The following is a 17,820-nucleotide window of genomic DNA, read 5'->3' on the forward strand; positions in this document are numbered from 1 at the left end:
CCCAGAGCCAGGCGCAGGGAGGGGGTGATGAACCTGCAGGGGCAGGGAGGGCTGGGTTATGGCTCTGAGGCTCCCAACAGGGCTGAGTGACACCCCCTGATTTGCATCCTTTGTGTACAGGGCGGAGAGCACTGACTCAGATCCTATCTCCAAGCATCTGACCGAAGGATGCTGGTTGGTGTCTTCGTCACTTGCTCCGTGAATAAGCCTCCCAGGCCAAAGCTGTGGCGAGGAGAATTCAGAAAGCGGATCTTCCCCCTCCCTGGGTCTCAGGCCCCGACACGCCACCGAGCCATCTGCAATGTGGAAGCTCCACCGGCAAACTCCCAAGTGTGCTGGGCAGAAAGGCAGGCACAAGCATCCTGCGAGACGATGTCGTTCACAGAGAATATATTTTACTCTCGAAAATAAAACTTTCCGCAAAGCTACCATCTATTCAAACTACAAAAATAAACCTCTCCATATAAATAATTTAGGTGACAGAGGTAGGCAGGGAAAAAGGGCCTTCGTGGGGGGAGGGTCACCAAGCAGTGAGGGGGGGGGGCTGCACCGCAGCTTCAAACTGCCCCTCCAGGGTCAGGCACTTCGCACACACAAGGTGCACATCCGCTCACTCACACGCAGGCTTCGACCCCGACAGATACACTCACACAGGGCCTGGGTGGGTGGGGGCCAAGGAGCTGGGGATGGCTGAGTATGTGTGTGGGGGTGGGGTGGGGGCGATGATGCAGACAGTAGCAGCAGGACCCCTAGGGGTCACCCTGAATTCAGTACTCCAGCTGTTGCTTCGCGTGGGGCGAGCCGGGTCTCCAGGTGTCATCTCCCTTTCACCTGGTGGCCACACAGGGTCCCCCGGGACTGAGGCTGCCAGGGGTGCGGGCAGCTGGGTTGGCGGCAGGGGACCAGGCAGCCTCCTCAGCAGGTGGGTGGGTGTAGGCACCAGGCAGCGGGGGTGGGTGCAGGGCCACGGTCATGGAGGTAGTCACTCTGGCAAAGCCCTGGGGCAGGCTGGGGGGTGGCCCCCACCTGAGCCCTCCTCGTGGAGTGGGGGGGTTCAGGACCTCCGGGCTCTCCTTGTACACCTGCACCACCTGGAGTGGACACCAGCCCAGTGAGCCCTGGAGCTCCTGGGGCCTCTTGTCCCTTTGGAAGCCCCTTGGCACCACCCCTGCCCCCTCCTCTGGGCCCTAAAAGGTTAAGGGGAGTCCCAGAAAGAAAACAGAAAGGGTGAGGGGCACAGGGCTTGGGGGCAGGAGGCAAGGCCATCTTTGGGGAGTTGGGGGCGTGGTTACCTCGGGCGGGGGACCCAGGAGGGAGAGCAGCACGGGCAGCAGCACGAGTCCGTGGAGGAGGCCCAGCAGCGTGAGCACAGCCAACACCACGAAGAAGTACCTGGGGGGTGTGGCCGTTACCTGCGGGCTCCACCCACCCAGGCCGAGCCCCGCCCCGCCCGCCCAGGCCCCGCCCCTCCTACCGCACAATGAAGTCAAAGTTGGAGCCAGCAAGCATGAGAAGGCCCAGCAAGGTGGAGACGGCCCCATCCGTCACTGGGGCGAACGTGTGCTCCAGGGCGCGGGCCGCCCGCAGGTCCCGGCTCCCCTGGGTGGTCAGGAAGCCCTGGAGGAATACAGGGGTCCCCAAACCATTCCCACATGACCACAGCCGGCTCGGCCAGGGCCCTGGTTCTGACCCCTCCATCCCCAGGGCCCTCTTGGCCAACTGAAGGCTCTAGGGCAGTGGGTCTCAACCTTCCTCGTGCCGCGGCCCTTTCATAGACCCTGGTGTTGAGGTGACCCCCAACCATAAAATGATTTTCAGTGCCACTTCAAAACTGTAACGTTGCTACTGTTATGAATTGTGAGACCCCTGTGAAAGGGTCATTTGACCCCAAAGGGGTCAACGAACCACAGGTTGAGAACCGCTGCTTTATGACCAGAGAACCAAGTGCATGCGGATAGCCGAGAAGCAGGCACCGGGGTAACCAGAGGCAGAGAGGGGTCAGTACCCTACAGCGCCAGCTGTCTTTGTACATGTCTTATTGAAACACAGCTGCCTCCCTCCATCACCTCCTACCTCTGGCTGCAAGAGCTTCAATGGCAGAGTCAGGCAGAGCCAGGAGGGACAGGGACCTTACAGCCCACCAGGCCCTCATCGAAAGCCCAGAGCTGCCTCTCTGGGGGTGGCTGACAGGGTGCCTAGTTCCCTGTACTTTTCTGAAGGCTGGGTTCTTATTCCCAAGGGCATTCTTTGGGTGCTGCGGCTCCTCTGGGTGCAGTGCTGTGCCACCTCTGCACGTCCCACGGGGAGCATGGAGCAGGGGGAGGGAGGCTCACGCCTTCTTCAGTTCTCGTTTCTCCCACTGCCATCGAGTCAATGCTGGCTCACAGCGACCCTATAGGACAGGCTAGAACTGTCCCTGAGTTCCCGGGACTCTACTGGAGCCAAGCCCTGTCTTCGCCATACAGAGTGGCTGCTGGTTTCCAACTCTGTCAAATTCCTCCCGTGCTCCCCCACAGCACCCCGCTACCGCCCTTTCTCGACCCTTCCACAGAAAAGCCATTCGAAAGACCTGCTGCTTCTCCAGTCTCACCTTGCAGTCCACCTCTAGCCCCTCCGCTCAGTGGAGCTACCTGCCTGCCCACTTGTCCATTGCCCAACTCTGTCTAACCCGAGACCACGCTCCTTTGAAAGCAAAGACTGCAGTGTCATTAGAGAGCTGTCCTAGGAGCCCCGTACAGAGCAGGTAACTTGATTACTTTCTACTCAAATCAGTAAGCGCTGACCCATCCCCCAGGGGCCTGAGCAGCTCACCAGGGCCACGTGGACTGTGAACTCAACTCCGATGCCCACAGAGGCGACGAGGATCACCACAGGTATGGCACTCAGCTTGATGCCCAGGAAACCCATGATGCCAAAGAGCTCCACAGTCATCATCGTCAGGACCAGCACCTGGGGAGGGCAGGGCTCAGCCAGGCTCCCAGCAGGGGGAGCGCAGGGGGGCAGGAGGGGCTCACTCACCACAAGGCTGGCCGTCCAGGGGCTGAGCAGCAGCAGGGCGCAGACAAGGAAGGTGCAGAGCAGCAAGATGCAGATGGCCAGCAGGAAGTAGTGCCGCAGGCCCAGGTACTGCTCCCAGAAGAGGAAGGGGTAGCCACTGGGGTAGGCACGCACCCCGGCCCTGCCTGCCTCCGCGCACGCTGCCCGGGCTCCCTCGATGGCTTCCAAGAAGTCCGCAGTCTCCTGGAGGCCGCGCAGCAGGAAGGGGAACTGGGCAAACTCCAGAGGCTGGGCGGCCGGGACTGCAGGAGGGAGGGGGCAGTAAGCACAGGCGGACAGGGCAGGGCCGGCGTGGGCTGAGGCCGAGGCTCTCACGGGGTGCCCCCAGACTCACTGCGAAGGTTCTCCCCGGTGGTGTCGTACTTGTCGTGCAGCCACTCGGGGGGCGGCGGATAGAAGTTGGCCTGTGAGGCTGCCAGGCCCAGGGGGTCGCTGCTCACCCACATGGTCAGCCCCATGTAGAAGAGCTCCGGGGGAATCAGGCCCTCCTGGTCCACCAGCTGCCGGGTGGTCAGCTGCAGAGGCAGAGAGAGCTGCCAGTGGCTTGGAGGCAGCCCCAGTTGCCTCGCTTCCCAGGCTCGGCCCCGTGCCCTGGTGCCCGGCCCCCAGCCTGCTCCCCACCTGGCTGAAGTCCAGTGGCTCTTGGGCATCCCCGGTCTGGATGAGCAGCTTGTAGGCCAGGGCCCCATCCTCAGAGCCATTGCGGTAGGAGTGGCGGGTGATGCGCCCTGAAGCCCAGTCGTGGTCAAAGGCAGCCTGGATTCCTGGGGAGAACAGAGAGGGTGGTGGGCTGTAGCCCGGGGCTTCTCCACCCCTGCTTCCATGGTGCCCCCCTCACTCTTACCTTGGAGCCAGTTGCGGTAGTAGTGCAGCCACGTGCGGGGGGCCTGGGTGGCCGGCAGGGGCAGCACGGCCTTGAGGGAGCTGAAACGCTGGTGCAGATCGAAGAGGGCACGCTGGGAGCGGGCGTAGTCGAAGCCCCCCTGGGTCACCAAGGCGACCTCATACAAGGAGAAGTACCTGAGCTGGGCGCTCAGGAAGGCATGCTCCTTGGTGCCCCGCGGCACCACGTCGGTCAAGGCCAGGCCATCCTGCACCAGGGTCGCTCCATAGAGACTCAGGCCCAGGAGAGCGCCGAAGAACACCAGCACCAAGGTCTGTGGGAAATGGCAGCTCAGCCCGAGCCTGGGGCCCGGCAGCCCCTCCACCCGCCTTGAGGCCCTGGGACAGTCAGGCCTTGGCCTGGCCCATCCAGTTAGCCTGGAACTAACCTTGCTGTTTGGCTGGAGCAGCACGGGGGCAAACCGATAGCGGGCAAAATGGGCCAGGTTCCAGTGGCCACAGGCTAGGGACCTGCAGGTCCTCTTCTCCCTTGTTCCCTCCTCCTGGTCTAGAAGGTCCCGTGTGGAGCCTCCTGGGCTGAAGAGCTCAGAGCCCAGTGGATCTGAAGGTAGGGGTGCCAGGTGGGCCTGAGGCAGGATGGTGACCACATGCTGGCTGTTGGCATCATGGTGGGTAAAGGTCTGCACTGTGGTGGTCAGGTGGGTAATGCCCATGGGAACTGCCCTGTCCCCCAGCTCCTGGGGCAGGATCTGAATCACTCGAGTGGAGCAGGGGCTGCAAAGGCAGAGAGGATGACAAAAGCTCGGCTTTGGGATGCTGGGCTAGGCAGGCAGGGGTGGGGGGGCTGGACCCAGGGTGGAAGGCGGGCCTGGATTGGGCGGGGCCAGCAGGTGGGGCGGGACCTGGAGGAAGGCCGACTTGGATTGGGCGGGGCCAGCAGGCGGGGCGGGGCCGGGTGGAAGGCGGGCCTGGATTGGGCGGGGCCAGCAGGCGGGGCGGGGCCGGGAGGAAGGCGGGCCTGGGAGGGCAGCAGCCAGGGTACCTCGGGAAGCAGCAGAGCACATCCAGGCGCTGGCAGTGGCGCCGGTGCAGGTCCAGGCTGAGGATGGCTGGGAAGACAAGCATCACGGCTGCAAAGTTGCAGCCAACCACTATGGCTGCCTGGGGGTGGACAGGAGGGGCACAAAGGCTGGATGAAGCTTGCCCCAGGGCCAGCGCCGCCCCGCTCCCGACCTGCAGCGAGCCAGCCGGTCCCTGTGAGAGGCCTCACCTGCAGAGAGAAGGCGCGCAGTGCAGGGATGGGCACCAGGGCGGCCATGAAGAAGGCGACCATGTTGTTGATGGACGTGAGCACCACGCTGGTGCCGGTGCGCTGCAGGCACTCGCCGGTGCGCTCCTGCACCAGGAGAGGGCAGGGAAGTGGGGTGACGGTGGGGTGAGGCTTAGTAACAAGCCTGTGGGACAACCTGCTCTAAGGGCTGAAGGGCTGAGAGGTTGTCACTGAACCTCAAGGCTCTTCGCGCCTCTCTGCGGGGGACAGGACGGGAGCTGGGGCTCACCTGCAGCGGGGTGCCTGGGGGAGCCTCAGTGAAGGCATGAGCTAGCAGGAAGACGTCATCCACACCGATGCCCAGCGCCAAGAAGGGCAGCACCTGGACAGGCAGAGGGGCGGCTGCTGAAGGGAGTGTGGAGCTGGGCTGTGGACATTCGGCCCGAGCCTGCCCTGGGCCCTGGTGTACCTGGGTGGTGGCGGCATTGAAGGATAGGCCGAGCAGCGCGCAGAGCCCCAGGCCAGAGGCCACGGCCAGGGCCACCAGCAGCACCCCGGCCAGGCCCACGGCACCCTGGGACTGGGCACAGTCCCACCGCAGCATCGTCACGCAGGCATAGGCCAGCTTCGGGAGAAAGGGCATGTCTCACACCAGGGTTTCCCAGGGTGTGCTCGGGTGGGGGTGGGGGGACAGCACCCACCATGAGCAGGTAGCCTCCCACCACTCGGGCAGTGCTGACTTCGGAGAAGGTTCTCAGGATGTCATCCAGGGTGGTGGCGGAGAATGCGTGGATCTGCTGGGTGGCGTTCTCAGCTAGGGCCTCCTGGGCCAGCTGGAGAGACAGGTGGGTTTGAGCAGGGGGAGGGGGAGGAGGAGGCGTCTGAGGCAGCCCCCACCCCAGGCCAGACCACTGACCTGCACAAAGCGCCGCTGCCAGGCCTGCAGCACAGCGCTGGCCTGCTCCTCACTCCAGCCAATGTCATGTGTCTGGTAGTCGCCCCGGAAGTGCTCATACAGTTGTCGGGGACTCATCAGCAGGAAGGTGCTCTGCAGGGCCTCGGCGCTGGTGGGAGAAGGGGTGGGGGGTCCCGGGGAACTAGAGGTCAGAGCTGCCTCTATCACGGGGCCAGCTGCCTGGCACCAGAGTGTGCATTCCCATGCCCGGGTTCCCTCACCAACTCCCAAGGGAGGCCCTACCTCAAAAGCTGACCTTGAGGGTCTCTGGTCATGCCTCCAAGCAGCAGTTCCTCCTGCCAGCGCATGAACTTGTAGGAGAAGCCGTGACAGCCCCCGCTCAGCTCCCGAGCCACGTTGGGAGGCTAGAGGGGCAGGAGAGAGGCTCTACTACTCCAGGCTGTGGATGACAGGGGTCCCTGGCCTCACACCTCCAGGAACCTTGACTGCTGCAGCTCTTGCCTACTCTGGCTGGTGCTTGCAGAAGGTGGCCACAAGAGGGAGCAGGGGCCGCGGAACAAGAAAGAGGTGGTTTACTGGGAGGAGCTGGCATAGCTGGTGGGTTTGGGGTACACAAAGGGCCCTTGGTGGTGCAGTGGTTCAAGTGCTCAGTTGCTAAAGGAAAGGGTGGGGGTTTGAGCCCACCAGTCTGCTTCCACCAAAAGGACAGCCTTGGAAACCTCCTGGGGCAGCTCTGCTCCTAAAAGGTCTCGAAGAGTCAGTCTGGACTCCAGGGCAGCAGGTTTCCTGGGTATCACGTTCACGGGCCACGTGCACACTTGGGAAGTAAGGTGCAACAAGAGCACTTGGCTAATGCGTTTGTAGTTTCCCAGCACACATTGTGATAAAATCTAGCATTGTCTGGAACTCACCGGGGTTCCTTCGGGAAACTCCTTTGTGGAAACAGAACTTTCTAGGTGTCTGACAACTGGGGCAGAGGAACAGAAGACTGGGGAAATAGAACAAGCCCCGCCCTGGGCTGGAACCTACCTGTTTGCTCTGATGGTTGGGGGCACTAGTTGGGCAGTGGAGGTCATCGGGGTGCAGGCAGGGCCGCCCCACATAGGCCTGGCCCACTTGTGCTTTGTCTAGCAGCTCCCGGAAGCTCTCAAGGGAGGCAAAGGGGCCCAGCTCCTCCAGAAGCTGCTCTGGATCCAGGTTGGTCCACTGGATATCGGGGCGGCCCCTGGGGTGGGGGGGAAGGCCAGGGTGGGTGGGTATCAGGGACCCATGCTATATCCCACCTCTTCCCATCCAGAATTCCCAGGCTGCACCAGCCCACTAGGTTGCTGCAGTGGACTGTGGACTGCCTGAGACAGACATCAGGACGGACACTACGTAATATACAGACAGGGCCAGAAAAGCCCCTGGCTTCTTGCCCAGCCATCTATCCTTGGCTCCAATACCTGTAATGGGTTCTTTCTGGCCTGGGCACCTAGCCAGTTTCCCTTCCCAGAATCTTCCCTCAGACTTGACAGATTTTGGGTCTTGCCCTCAATCTCGGGGGCTGGAGAAGGAGGCTGCGGACAGAGCCTTGTGGGGGCCGACCCCTGATCCTGGCATGAAGAGGACTAGGACTTTGGGTGGATGGACATCCCCCTTCATTTCAAGGGATTCCCCAGAGTTGCTGAAGCAGGGGCTCAGGAGTAGGGAGGGGCACTTACGGCAGATAGGCAGAGCCCCCCTGGAGCTTGGCTCCCTCCCAGAAGCAGTCGAGGGGAGTGAGGATAACACACGGAAACAGCTTCTCGATCATCTGCCAGGGACACCCCCCGGAAACATCAGTGGAACTTTGCAGGGTGCCCATGGTCACCCCCAATCCCACCTGCCCTTCAGCTTCCGGGAGCCTCTGAGCCTCCTGGATTGGAGAGACGGCTCCATGTTGACTGTCTCAGGGACAGCGCCAGACACTCACCCGCTCAATCATCCCATTTTCAATGAGGGGAACTCCTGACTTGTAGCAGATTTTGTTCAAATCCCAGGACCTGGAAGAACCAGGGACACAGGGGTCAGCAGAGGGGCACAGTGGTCACCTGCCAGGGCATCCCTGACCGCAGCAGCTGAGGCACAGCCACTCACTTTCCGTAGAGCGAGACTTGGACTTTGCTGGCGCTGAGGGCTGCCTGGAGGTGGAGGCTGAGGGCCTCGGGCGTGAGGACGGTCTCCCCAGGCCGGCGTGCAGTCTGTATCAGCACCTGGGAGGTGTATGCAGCCTCCTCCCCCAGCTTCTCCTTGGTGTAGTGCAGCTCCTGGTTCACCCGGCTGCCCACTGTCACCGATGGGAGGAGAGGTGTGGGGAAGGCGCCTTGGGCCGGGCCGGGGGAGCGGCAGTGCTCACCCACTGAGCCCGCCAGCCTTTCTGCCCTGGCTGGACCCCTCAGCTGGGAGGGGTGGTTTATGGCTCCCTTGGGTGGACTGAGGAGGCATGAACTAGAAAGGCTGGGTTTGGGGCACATACTTAGAAGGGAGAGGTCAATGTGACCGGGGCCAGGCCTGGGGTCAGGGGGGTCAGGGTGCCGGCTCAGGTCCTCTCTGGTGTGGTGGGGAGGGTAAGGAGGAGGACAGGGCTGATCCAGTTTTCCATTGGGATGGGTTCCTACAAAGGTAAGTCTCGGGCTCCAGGGCCCTCACCGGTGATTACTATCACACAGTTCTTTCGAAGACAGTCATGTCTCATCGGGCCCACAGACACAAAAGGGGAGGGTCGGCCTGTTGTGAATAGATTGCACCCCCCACCCCCCCCCTCCACAGCAGAAGAGAACTCAGGGCCCTGGGGAAGGCGGGGTCCAGAGAAGCCTGCCTTGTCTCCCGGATCTTCGAATCCTTCAAGCCCTGCCTTCTGCTCTCTGGGGCCTCTTCTGGGGTCCCTGCCACTCACAGGGGCCCACGTGCGTAGCTTCTCCAAGACTCTGGACCCATCCTGCTCCCTAAGTCAATACAATCTCACTCAAAGAGCCCCGAACCCTTTGGGAACCCCACCAACACAGACTTGTCTGTATTCTCACTCCCTTTCCTGGCCCTCCCCTTCAGGACACCGCCTCACCCAGCCCACCCCTCCCCTCTGCTGTCAGACCCCCACCTCTACCTTTTTCTTCTGCCCTATTCAGGAGCCCCCTCCCCACCCTCCCTGCAGCCTCAGGCCTGCAGCGGCCACATGGAGGAGCGAGGAAGCCAGGGATCAGCTTCCCCACCCCAAGTGGGTTTCCTGAGGAGGACCAAGGAATCCAGCCCCACTTCCCGTCTCATAAGGAAACAGGAGAAAGAAACGCTGAGGATTTAACATACAAATTCTCCAAGGGAGACAGGCTTCTCACAGGAAAAAATAAACAGAGAAGAGAAAACGAGAGCCATCCACTGGGTGTATGAAGCAGGCAAGAAGAGACACGACCCCCGCCCCCCCAGGCCTGGCTTTGCTCCCGCACTGACACTTAGTCGGTGCCTCTGGCAAACTCCTTAGTCTGAGTCTCAGCTTCTTCAACTGTAAATGGGGACAATGCCCACCTGAGTGGGTTAGTGTAGAATCAAAATCCATGCTGTCCAAGAACTCAGGACGCTGCCTGGCACACAAGTTATTGGCCCATGTTGGTGGAGGGAGGATGCCCGGTGGAGTCGTGTCTCCGTGTTGGGTTGCTAACTGTGGTTGACACCACTAGCCGCTCCTCGGGAGAAAGACGGGGCTCTCTGCTCCTGTGAAGAGTGACGATCTTGGACCCTCCCAGGGGCAGGTCTACCCTGTCCTGTAGGGTCACAGTGGGTCGGCCTCGAGTGGACAGCGGTGAGTTCAGTGGGCGGGGGGAAAGAAGTGATGGCAGGACGGGAAAGGACTGGAGGAAAACATAGTCGGGAGGTGGGGAGGAGGCGGGATATTGGGGGAAGACACCCCAAACAACACCCTTTTAAAATGCTTTCCAATTAGCAATTAAAAAACCCCAAACAGCAATAATCACGCCTCAGACAGACCTCATTGTCTAAGACACTGCCACTGAGCAGCGCTGTTTCACGCCTTTCTGTCTGTACAGCAGGGAAGATATAACTGGCTAGTCAACAAGAGAATTTCAACTTTGCAGATCATCCTATAGACACTAATTAAAAACAGCTCATGATCATGTACGAAATTAGTCAAGATTAAACAAATGAAAGCCCCACTGCCGGCTTTCCAGCCCACCACGGGAGAATGGTTATGTAGGGTTCAGAGAGAAAAGCAATATTGCACTATGTATCAAGGCCCTCAGAAATGCCCATCATTTTTGGTCCAGAAATGTCACCGGCAAGAAAGGGCCTGTGAGCTTTTGTAGGGCTCAGGCTTTCTGGGTGAAATCGGAGTCGTGGTGGGAAGGTTCAGAGCAGAGGGAAAATGGACGTCATTTTCCATCACAAGCATATTCTGGTGCAAGTGCAGGATGGATAGGGGTTGGCCAGGGGAAGAAGGCAGGGCAGGGCTTGAGGCTCAGCACTGAGGGGACCTGATGGCGTGGGAGGACGGAGGCATCAGTGCAGAGGAGTCTGGGTGGGACGAGTGGGCATTTACCTGCTTGGCTGCTAAAAGCTGGAGGTTCCAGCTCACCCAGAGGGGTCTCTGCAGAAAGGCCCTGTGGCCTACTGCTGGAAAAATCACCACCGAGACCCCACGGAGCACAGCTCTCTGCCACCCAGGGGATGGCATGCCATCAGCGGGAATCAACTTGACGGTCACTGGCCTGCAATTGTTTTTATAAAAAAAAACATGTGTAGAAGCTTGCAGTAGATTCTAGAGCAGTGGTTCTCAACCTTCCTAATGCTGAGACCCTTTAATACAGTTCCTCATGTTGTGGTGAGTCCCAACCATAACATTATTTTCGTTGCTACTTCATCACTGTCATTTTGCTACTGTTATGAATCAGGCGACCCCCGTGAAAGGGTCATTCAAACCCCAGAGGGTTGAGACCCACAGGTTGAGAATCGCTGTTCCAGCGAGTCCACAGTAAGTAAGAAAGAAGTGAAAACCATTGCCGTTGAGTTCTTCCGACTCACGAAGACCCTTCTAGGGTGGAGTAGACGTGTCCCTTTGGATCTCCGAGGCTGTAAACATGCATGGGAGCGCAGCCTCATCTTCTGAGGGTTTGAACCACAGACTGTGCAGCCAGCAGCCTCACCAAGGTAGAGACCGGCTAGGTCGGATTTAGATACACCACGGGGGGGCAGTGTGGAGGCAGACTTAAAGGTGAGGTTCTGGGAGATGGTACTTCATTCTATCACATTACTCTCCTAAGAACGCTGGGCCTGGCTCTGGGGTTTGTGATCCAGGGAAGCTTCCCCCACACCTTCCTTTAGCCTCAGGGAAGACAATCACAGCAATTTAGGCAGAGGTTGCACAGATTTTGCCAAGGGATCAAATAGGTACTTTGCTGGGGCTTCTGGGAAAATCGTCCTCGCTTTCTCAAAGGGATGAATGAATGGTTGCCCGTCTCTGCCACAGCAGTAAGCCCACGGATAGGGTGGTATGCCTGAAGACAAAGCCCGACATGTTGAAGATGCCCAGAGGAGAGATAGATAGCAAGACATGAGGTCCTTGCTTCCATCCTTCCAAAACTCAAACTCACCTCTATCGAGTCAATTCTGATTCAGTGACCCTATCAGACAAGGTAGAACTGCTCCTAGGGGGTTCTGAGAATGTAACTCAGAGCCTCATCTTTCTCCTGCAGAGTGGCTGGTGGTTTTGAACTGCTGACTTTCCAGTTAACAAGCCCAATGCATAACCACCATGCCACTAGGGCTCCTTGCTTAAACCCTTAGGTTGCTGAATTAACCATCTTGCCCACTGCCAGATTTTGCATTGTTCTATAGTTACAGAAGATAATCAATTTTCTTCATTTCTTTTTCATGTGTCTGAAGGCATTCTAGACAATATCATCAAGAGTGTGTGTGTTGGGAGAGGCTGCCAACTTCAAGGTCTATTGTTCAAAACCACCAGCCACTGTGCAGCAGACAGACGAGGCTTTCTGTTCCCATGGAGATTTCCAGTCACAGACACCCCACGGGCAGCTCTGCTCTGTCCTATAGGGTTGCTCTAGGTTAGAACTGACTCGGTGACATTGAGGGTTTTACGCACACATATATTTTTAGATGCACTCCATGAGAAAGCTTAAGATGGAAGCATTCATAAGCTAAGTGAACAGTCAGGTGAGTCCAGCCAAAGGTATGTGAGCGGTTGGTTGGACCAGTTGCCAAGCTCCGTCCCCTGCCATTCTAGAGGACTCCAATGCCAAAGAGTCTCCATCACGCTTCCTTTCAGTAACAGTTGGGCCTCCTACTCTGATGTTTATTTTAGAGAACAGCGTACCTTTAAGGCCTTTAGCTTTAAAGTGAGCCAGGAAGGCCATAAGGTATACCCCTCACCTGCCACTGCAGAGCGGGAGGGCCGCCTGAACCCTGGCCCAGAACTCACAGAGCCCATGCTCTGCTTCTTCCTCACACTTTGGCATTCACAGACGGGAACCAAGTGGTGAGTACCCTCCGGTCCTGACCTTGATCAGCAACTCACCGGGCACTGGGGGGTCGAGGAGGACAAGTCTAGCTACAGACAAAGCATCAACTCAAGATCATTGCTTTTACGCACACCCTCCGGCCATAGGTAACACAGGCAGAGGGGTATTCTAAAATGAAGAGAGGCCAAGGGATTGCCTACCACTCTCCCGTAAGAGCAGCAAAACAACTCTCCCTAAAACAGGCAGTGCTGGGTGAGAGAGCGAGGGCGAGGAGACACAGGGTGGGAGGGGTTAGATGGGGGGAAGATGCGGGAATTGGGGAAGGAGGAAGGGGTGGGAGACCACCTCCATTGTAGAAATCCAAGCTCCATTTGAGACCACCCAGGCAGCGGTAGTGTGGGTGGGGGTATGTCTGTGTGCATGTATGCACATGTGTGTCCTGGGGCTAGGGGCGGACGGGCAGGCACAGAGAAACATCTGCTGTGGCCCCCCGGGCTGGCTGAGAGTGTGTGTGTTGAGTCTGCAGAGGCTGAGGGGGTAGGGTGTGGGAATGGGGTGTGGAAGCCCAAGAGGCAGGCAAACTCCAAGAAACATCTGCTCGGGATCCTAGGACTTGCCAGCATTTGAAATAAGTCAAGGGTGTGAGCTTTCAACCTGGGCCCTGCCTTTGGGAGTGGGCCAGCTGTGTGTGTATGTGTGTGGGGAGGCGCCCTGGAGAAGCCCACGATATAAACGTCCCAGGGAAGAAGAGAGGGGTGTTCAACTTTGTGAAAGCGCTGTCCTATGAAGCCAGGCCCCAGAAAGCCATGCTGAACGTATTAATCAGAACGATTTAAATGGAATGCCCCCATTAGGTAGGGAGGCTGTGGTCCCATGGGACCTTGGCTGTTGTCTCCAAGCTCAGGTCCCCGGCCATGTTCCCCGCACCTTGCCTCCAATGGCCAGAGGGGGTGCTGTTGCCGTCCTGCCCTAACTTTTCTGGTCAAACGTGGTCTCTCCTCACCTTCTCTTACTAGGGGACTTCAAAGGGTTTGTGGAACAATGGAATGTACAGAAAACCACACCAACTCTGTACTGTCTTGCTGTTATCCCAGCACTCACTCTATTGTGCTTGCGAGAGTGTAGCCTACCATAGATGGCTCTCGTTTTTTTAGTTGCCTTTATAAATTGTGCCGTGTTCTCAAAATGACATCTATAAAGTGGATAAATACACGCTAAATGAACACACACACGTACATAATCATAGCTAAATCGCCTGTACACCTATTCAGAGGCCCCACTGTCTGCCGATGCCCACTTACAGGTGTGGGAGGGATGGTGGTCCCTGATGTTCAAGCTCTGGCAGGCTGGGCTCGCTCGACTCCTCCACACCTTCGGGGGCTCAGGAGCCAGCTCCACACCCTCTTCTTGGTTGGGGCTCACCAAACCCAAGTCATCTACAGTGCCCACAGCTTACCTTCTACCCAGAGCTGCTCCAGGTCCGTTTCAATGATGGCCACACGGAGCCCCAGTGCCAGGGCCCCAAAGACGAGCAGTCCCAAGAAAAGCACTTTGCCACAGTGCCTCTGGATCCCGCAGCCCAGGGAGAAGAGCAGGCCCTGGAAGTAGGCTCGAAGCCAGAGAGGAGCCTTCAGGCTGCCAGCTGGGGTCTGGAAAGGCACGAGAAGCTCTTACAGCCACCTCTGACATCCTTCCCCTCGCTCCCCACATCCTCCCTCTGCCCAAGTTTGCCAGCTGCTTGATTTCCCCATGCGGTCCAGGGAGCACCAACACTGACACGAGTCCAATCTTGGGGGGGGGGGGGATCGAAGTCTCCCAAATTGGGAGATGCCGCTCGGTCGGGAGCGCTGGCATGATCCAGGGCGCTGCAAAGGCACATACTTGCCTTGATCCCCGGATTATGGGCTACAGTACAAAAATGTTTAATTGTTGGGTGGGGGTGCGCTGAGCAATTCTTTTTGAAAAGAGGGTGGCAGGCCAAATCAGTTTGGGAGTGTATGATTCAGAGCCTCTTGCCCGTCCGCTTGGGCGCACGCTTGGGGAAGGCACTGACCCATTTCCTGGGAGCAGAAGACAGCTAGCAACGCGGTGCCTGTCCTCTAGCGGACCGGACACTCACCCTACTGGGCGGGACGCCGAGGGGCAGGACGGTCCCACACGACGCACTCGGGCTCCCCCGGTCGTCTGCACGGGCACCGGGGAGCACACCACACTTTCACGCAGGCTACTGGGTTAGCGGCCCGAGGAACACACCTGGTTCGCAGCCCCCCTCCCCCGTCGCTTCCCTGCGCTCACCTGGCGGGCCGAAGTGCGAGCAGCGGGCGCGTAGCTGGGGGGCAGCTCCCCGAGGGCCGGCGCTCGAGCCATGTGGACGAGCACGGGGGCGCAGACACCCCCAAACCGTGCTATCTGGGCGCCCCCATGGGGCGGTGCGCGGGCGACCGGAGGAGGCGAGGAGCGCGCGGCGGCGACGGCAGTGGGGGGAGGCTGCCTCGGCAGCCCCAGAAAAAGGGCCCGGGCCCGGGCGGCGCCCTCCCATTGGCTGAGGGGCCCGCAAATTACCCGGAGCCGCGCGGCCCGAGCCGCTGCTAGGCAACGGCGCCGCGGGGGAGCAGGGCGCAGACCACCCAAGCAGGGCCACCCCTCGCCCCGCCGCTGGCCCGCCCGCGGAGCCCTGGGGAGCGGGGGGCAGAGCTCGCCCAGGCAGGCGCGGGCCAAGTGTCCGCCACCCTTCGCCTGCCTTCTCCGCACCCACACTTCTTTCTTTCTCTCGCTCTTCCCTGACTCCACTCTCGCCAAATCCGATACCATCGCTCCAAACACCAAACCCACTTGGATCGCAGTGCCCTCTGCGATTATTTAGCTGCAGTCTGGACTCCCAAAGTGCTCTCGCTCCTACCCCAACGGTTTTTCTGTTTTAGAGAGCCCCCAATCTCAAATGGAGTTTACGAAGAGCATTTCTTACGCCTTAGACAGGGAGAGACAAGACAAAGGCACGTCACCCAGATGAGGCAGACCATTAATCCGAGTTCACAGAGTTCAGAGAATTGAAATAGCCAAGGGAGGGCAAAGGAAATGTCGATACATCATCGTTCTCTAAGTATGGATTGCAGAAGGGGGGCGGGACCGCGATTGGCACTCACACCTTCCGTTATTAGAGCTTGCAAGATGGGGTCAGGGCCCTCCAACCAAAGCAGCAGGATATGACTCGTGACCATGCGACGCCAGCACCCCAATTCCCATTAAGGGCGAACCCAGGCAAGTCCCCAAGAGCTATGCACCCTCCCTGGACTGGCTAGGGGAGTGGCAGCAGTCCACTTTCGAATGCACTGGTGCGGAGGGCCAACTATTCATGCTGCTGGTTCACGGTCAGGAGGAATTCATGGTAGCGGAATTTATGTGGAGACTCCTAACTGGATTTAGGGTTTCTCCTGTGATCTGTAACCTTTTGCAAACTTAAAGCATACTTTTCTAGGCCACAAAGAGTGACCTGTAACTTCCTAAGCACATGCATTCTGTGCATTCCCGCTTTCGCACATGCTGCGGCGCTTTGTCTGTCCGGCAGTCAACTTTCACAACTGAACTCTCCCTCTGGGACATCGTCCTTTATTCATGCTCCGCCCGTGGCAGCAGCTGGTTGGTTGTATCTCTCTTTGTGCTCCGTGCCCATGGCTGCTCCCACTCAGTTACCTCATGAACAATGGTAGGAAATGTTCCCCTGAGCAGCTGCATCTTGAATCATTGCAATTTATAATTTACACCGATTTTTAGAAGCATATTGCCAGGTCTTTCTTTCTAGTCTTTCTTAGTTTGGAAGCTAAAACTTCGTCCATATCATAGCAACACACAGGCATCTGTTGACAATTGGTAAGTTAAGCACCAGACGCATCTGAGACAGGTGAGCAGGGTCTAGCCAGTAGAAGGGTCCCTCTTAAAAAAATCTAGCCCAACTCCCTGGGCTAGTTCAATCAGATAAGATTCAGCCTACTATGCAGATAAGCATTTGTGATATGATATATATTGTACCTCTGGACAATAGGTTTTAAGGAAATCTAATCAGCTGTCTGCACAAATGGTAATTTCACGGTATGTATTGTAAAACAGTTTCCTGTTAAAAATCCCCCCCCAACACCATACGACCTTTTATGACATGGGCCAATAACCCAACCAAACTGCACAAGTGTGGCATCCCAGAAAAACTTGATCACCAGTACAAAAAAATCTTTGAGCCAGAATCCATTTTTTTAAAAGATCATTTTATTGGGGCTCTTTTTAAAAATCATTTTATTGGGGGCTCATACAATTCCTATCATAATCCATAAATATATCCATTGTGTCAAGAACATATGTACATTTGTTGCCATCATCATTCTCAAAACATTTGCCTTGAACTTGAGCCCTTAATATCTGCTGCTCATTTCCCCCTCCCTCTCCACTCCCTCTTCCTCATGAACCCTTCATCATTCATAAATTATTATTATTTTGTCATATATTACACTGTCGACATCTTCCCCCCCTTCTTCTCTGCTGTCCCTCCCCCAGGGAGGAGGCTATATGTAGGTTCTTGTAATAGGTTCCCCCTTTCTATCCCACATACTCTCCACCCTCCAGGCATCGCCACTCTCATCACTGGTCCTGAAGGAGTCATCTGTCCTGGATTCCCTGTGTTTCCAGTTGCTCTCTGTAGCAATGTACATCCTCTGGTTTAGCCAGATTTGTAAGGTAGAATTGGGATCATGATAGTGGGGGGGAAGCATTTAAGAACTAGAGGAAAGGGGTGTCCGGTTGGCTTTGAGTCTCCACTCTGCACTCACCCACATTTTCAATGATATGCTTTTTTGTTCCTTGATGCTTGATACCTGCTCCCTTCGACACCTCATGGTCACACAGGCTGGCGTGCTTCTTCCATGTGGGCTTTGTTGCTTCTGAGCTAGATGGCCACTTGTTTAACTTCCAGCCTTTAAGACCCCAGAGGCTGTATCTTTTGATAGCTGGGTATTGGGGCTCTTACAACTCTTGTTACAATCCATACATCAATTGTATCAGATATATTAGTACATATGTTGCCATCATTCTTTTCTAGACATTTACTTTCTATTGAGCCCTTGGAATCAACTTTTCCCCCTCCCTCTCCCCCCAGCCCCCCTGGCCCCTTGATAGATTATAGATTATTACTTTCATATCTCACACGGACCGCTGTCTCCCTTCCCCTCTGGTTTCTGCTGTTCTTC

The 17,820-nt window shown here is 57.5% G+C and overlaps 1 protein-coding gene across 1 annotated transcript; it reads right to left on the minus strand.

Annotated features, from left to right (window-relative positions):
• Positions 1-387: 387 nt before the first annotated feature.
• Positions 388-15,755, minus strand: PTCH2 (patched 2). Its single transcript, XM_075555505.1, has 22 exons — positions 14,885-15,755; positions 14,046-14,238; positions 8,205-8,394; positions 8,041-8,110; positions 7,790-7,881; positions 7,116-7,311; positions 6,369-6,490; positions 6,087-6,234; positions 5,872-6,003; positions 5,640-5,795; positions 5,460-5,552; positions 5,171-5,296; positions 4,943-5,061; positions 4,329-4,674; positions 3,902-4,214; positions 3,679-3,821; positions 3,392-3,572; positions 3,019-3,299; positions 2,812-2,949; positions 1,475-1,617; positions 1,293-1,392; positions 388-1,091 (listed from the first exon to the last, which is right to left on the minus strand). The coding sequence occupies exons 1-22, from the start codon at positions 15,398-15,400 to the stop codon at positions 828-830; spliced, it is 4,062 nt and encodes a 1,353-aa protein (XP_075411620.1). The 5' UTR covers positions 15,401-15,755; the 3' UTR covers positions 388-827.
• Positions 15,756-17,820: the final 2,065 nt, after the last annotated feature.

Source organism: Tenrec ecaudatus, chromosome 1 (assembly GCF_050624435.1).
Source record: "Tenrec ecaudatus isolate mTenEca1 chromosome 1, mTenEca1.hap1, whole genome shotgun sequence".
Lineage (NCBI taxonomy): Eukaryota > Metazoa > Chordata > Mammalia > Afrosoricida > Tenrecidae > Tenrec > Tenrec ecaudatus.

What these genes read in the sequence shown, in the direction of transcription:
- PTCH2 (XM_075555505.1), bottom strand. Translation starts at nt 15,400, where the DNA reads ATGGTATCGGATTTGGCGAGAGTGGAGTCAGGGAAGAGCGAGAGAAAG. An exon ending in CTACCGCAACTGGCTCCAAG is followed by an intron (nt 3,822 to 3,901) that starts GTAAGAGTGAGG and finishes TGTTCTCCCCAG; the next exon opens with GAATCCAGGCTGCCTTTGAC. An exon ending in AGCCACTGGACTTCAGCCAG is followed by an intron (nt 3,573 to 3,678) that starts GTGGGGAGCAGG and finishes CTGCCTCTGCAG; the next exon opens with CTGACCACCCGGCAGCTGGT.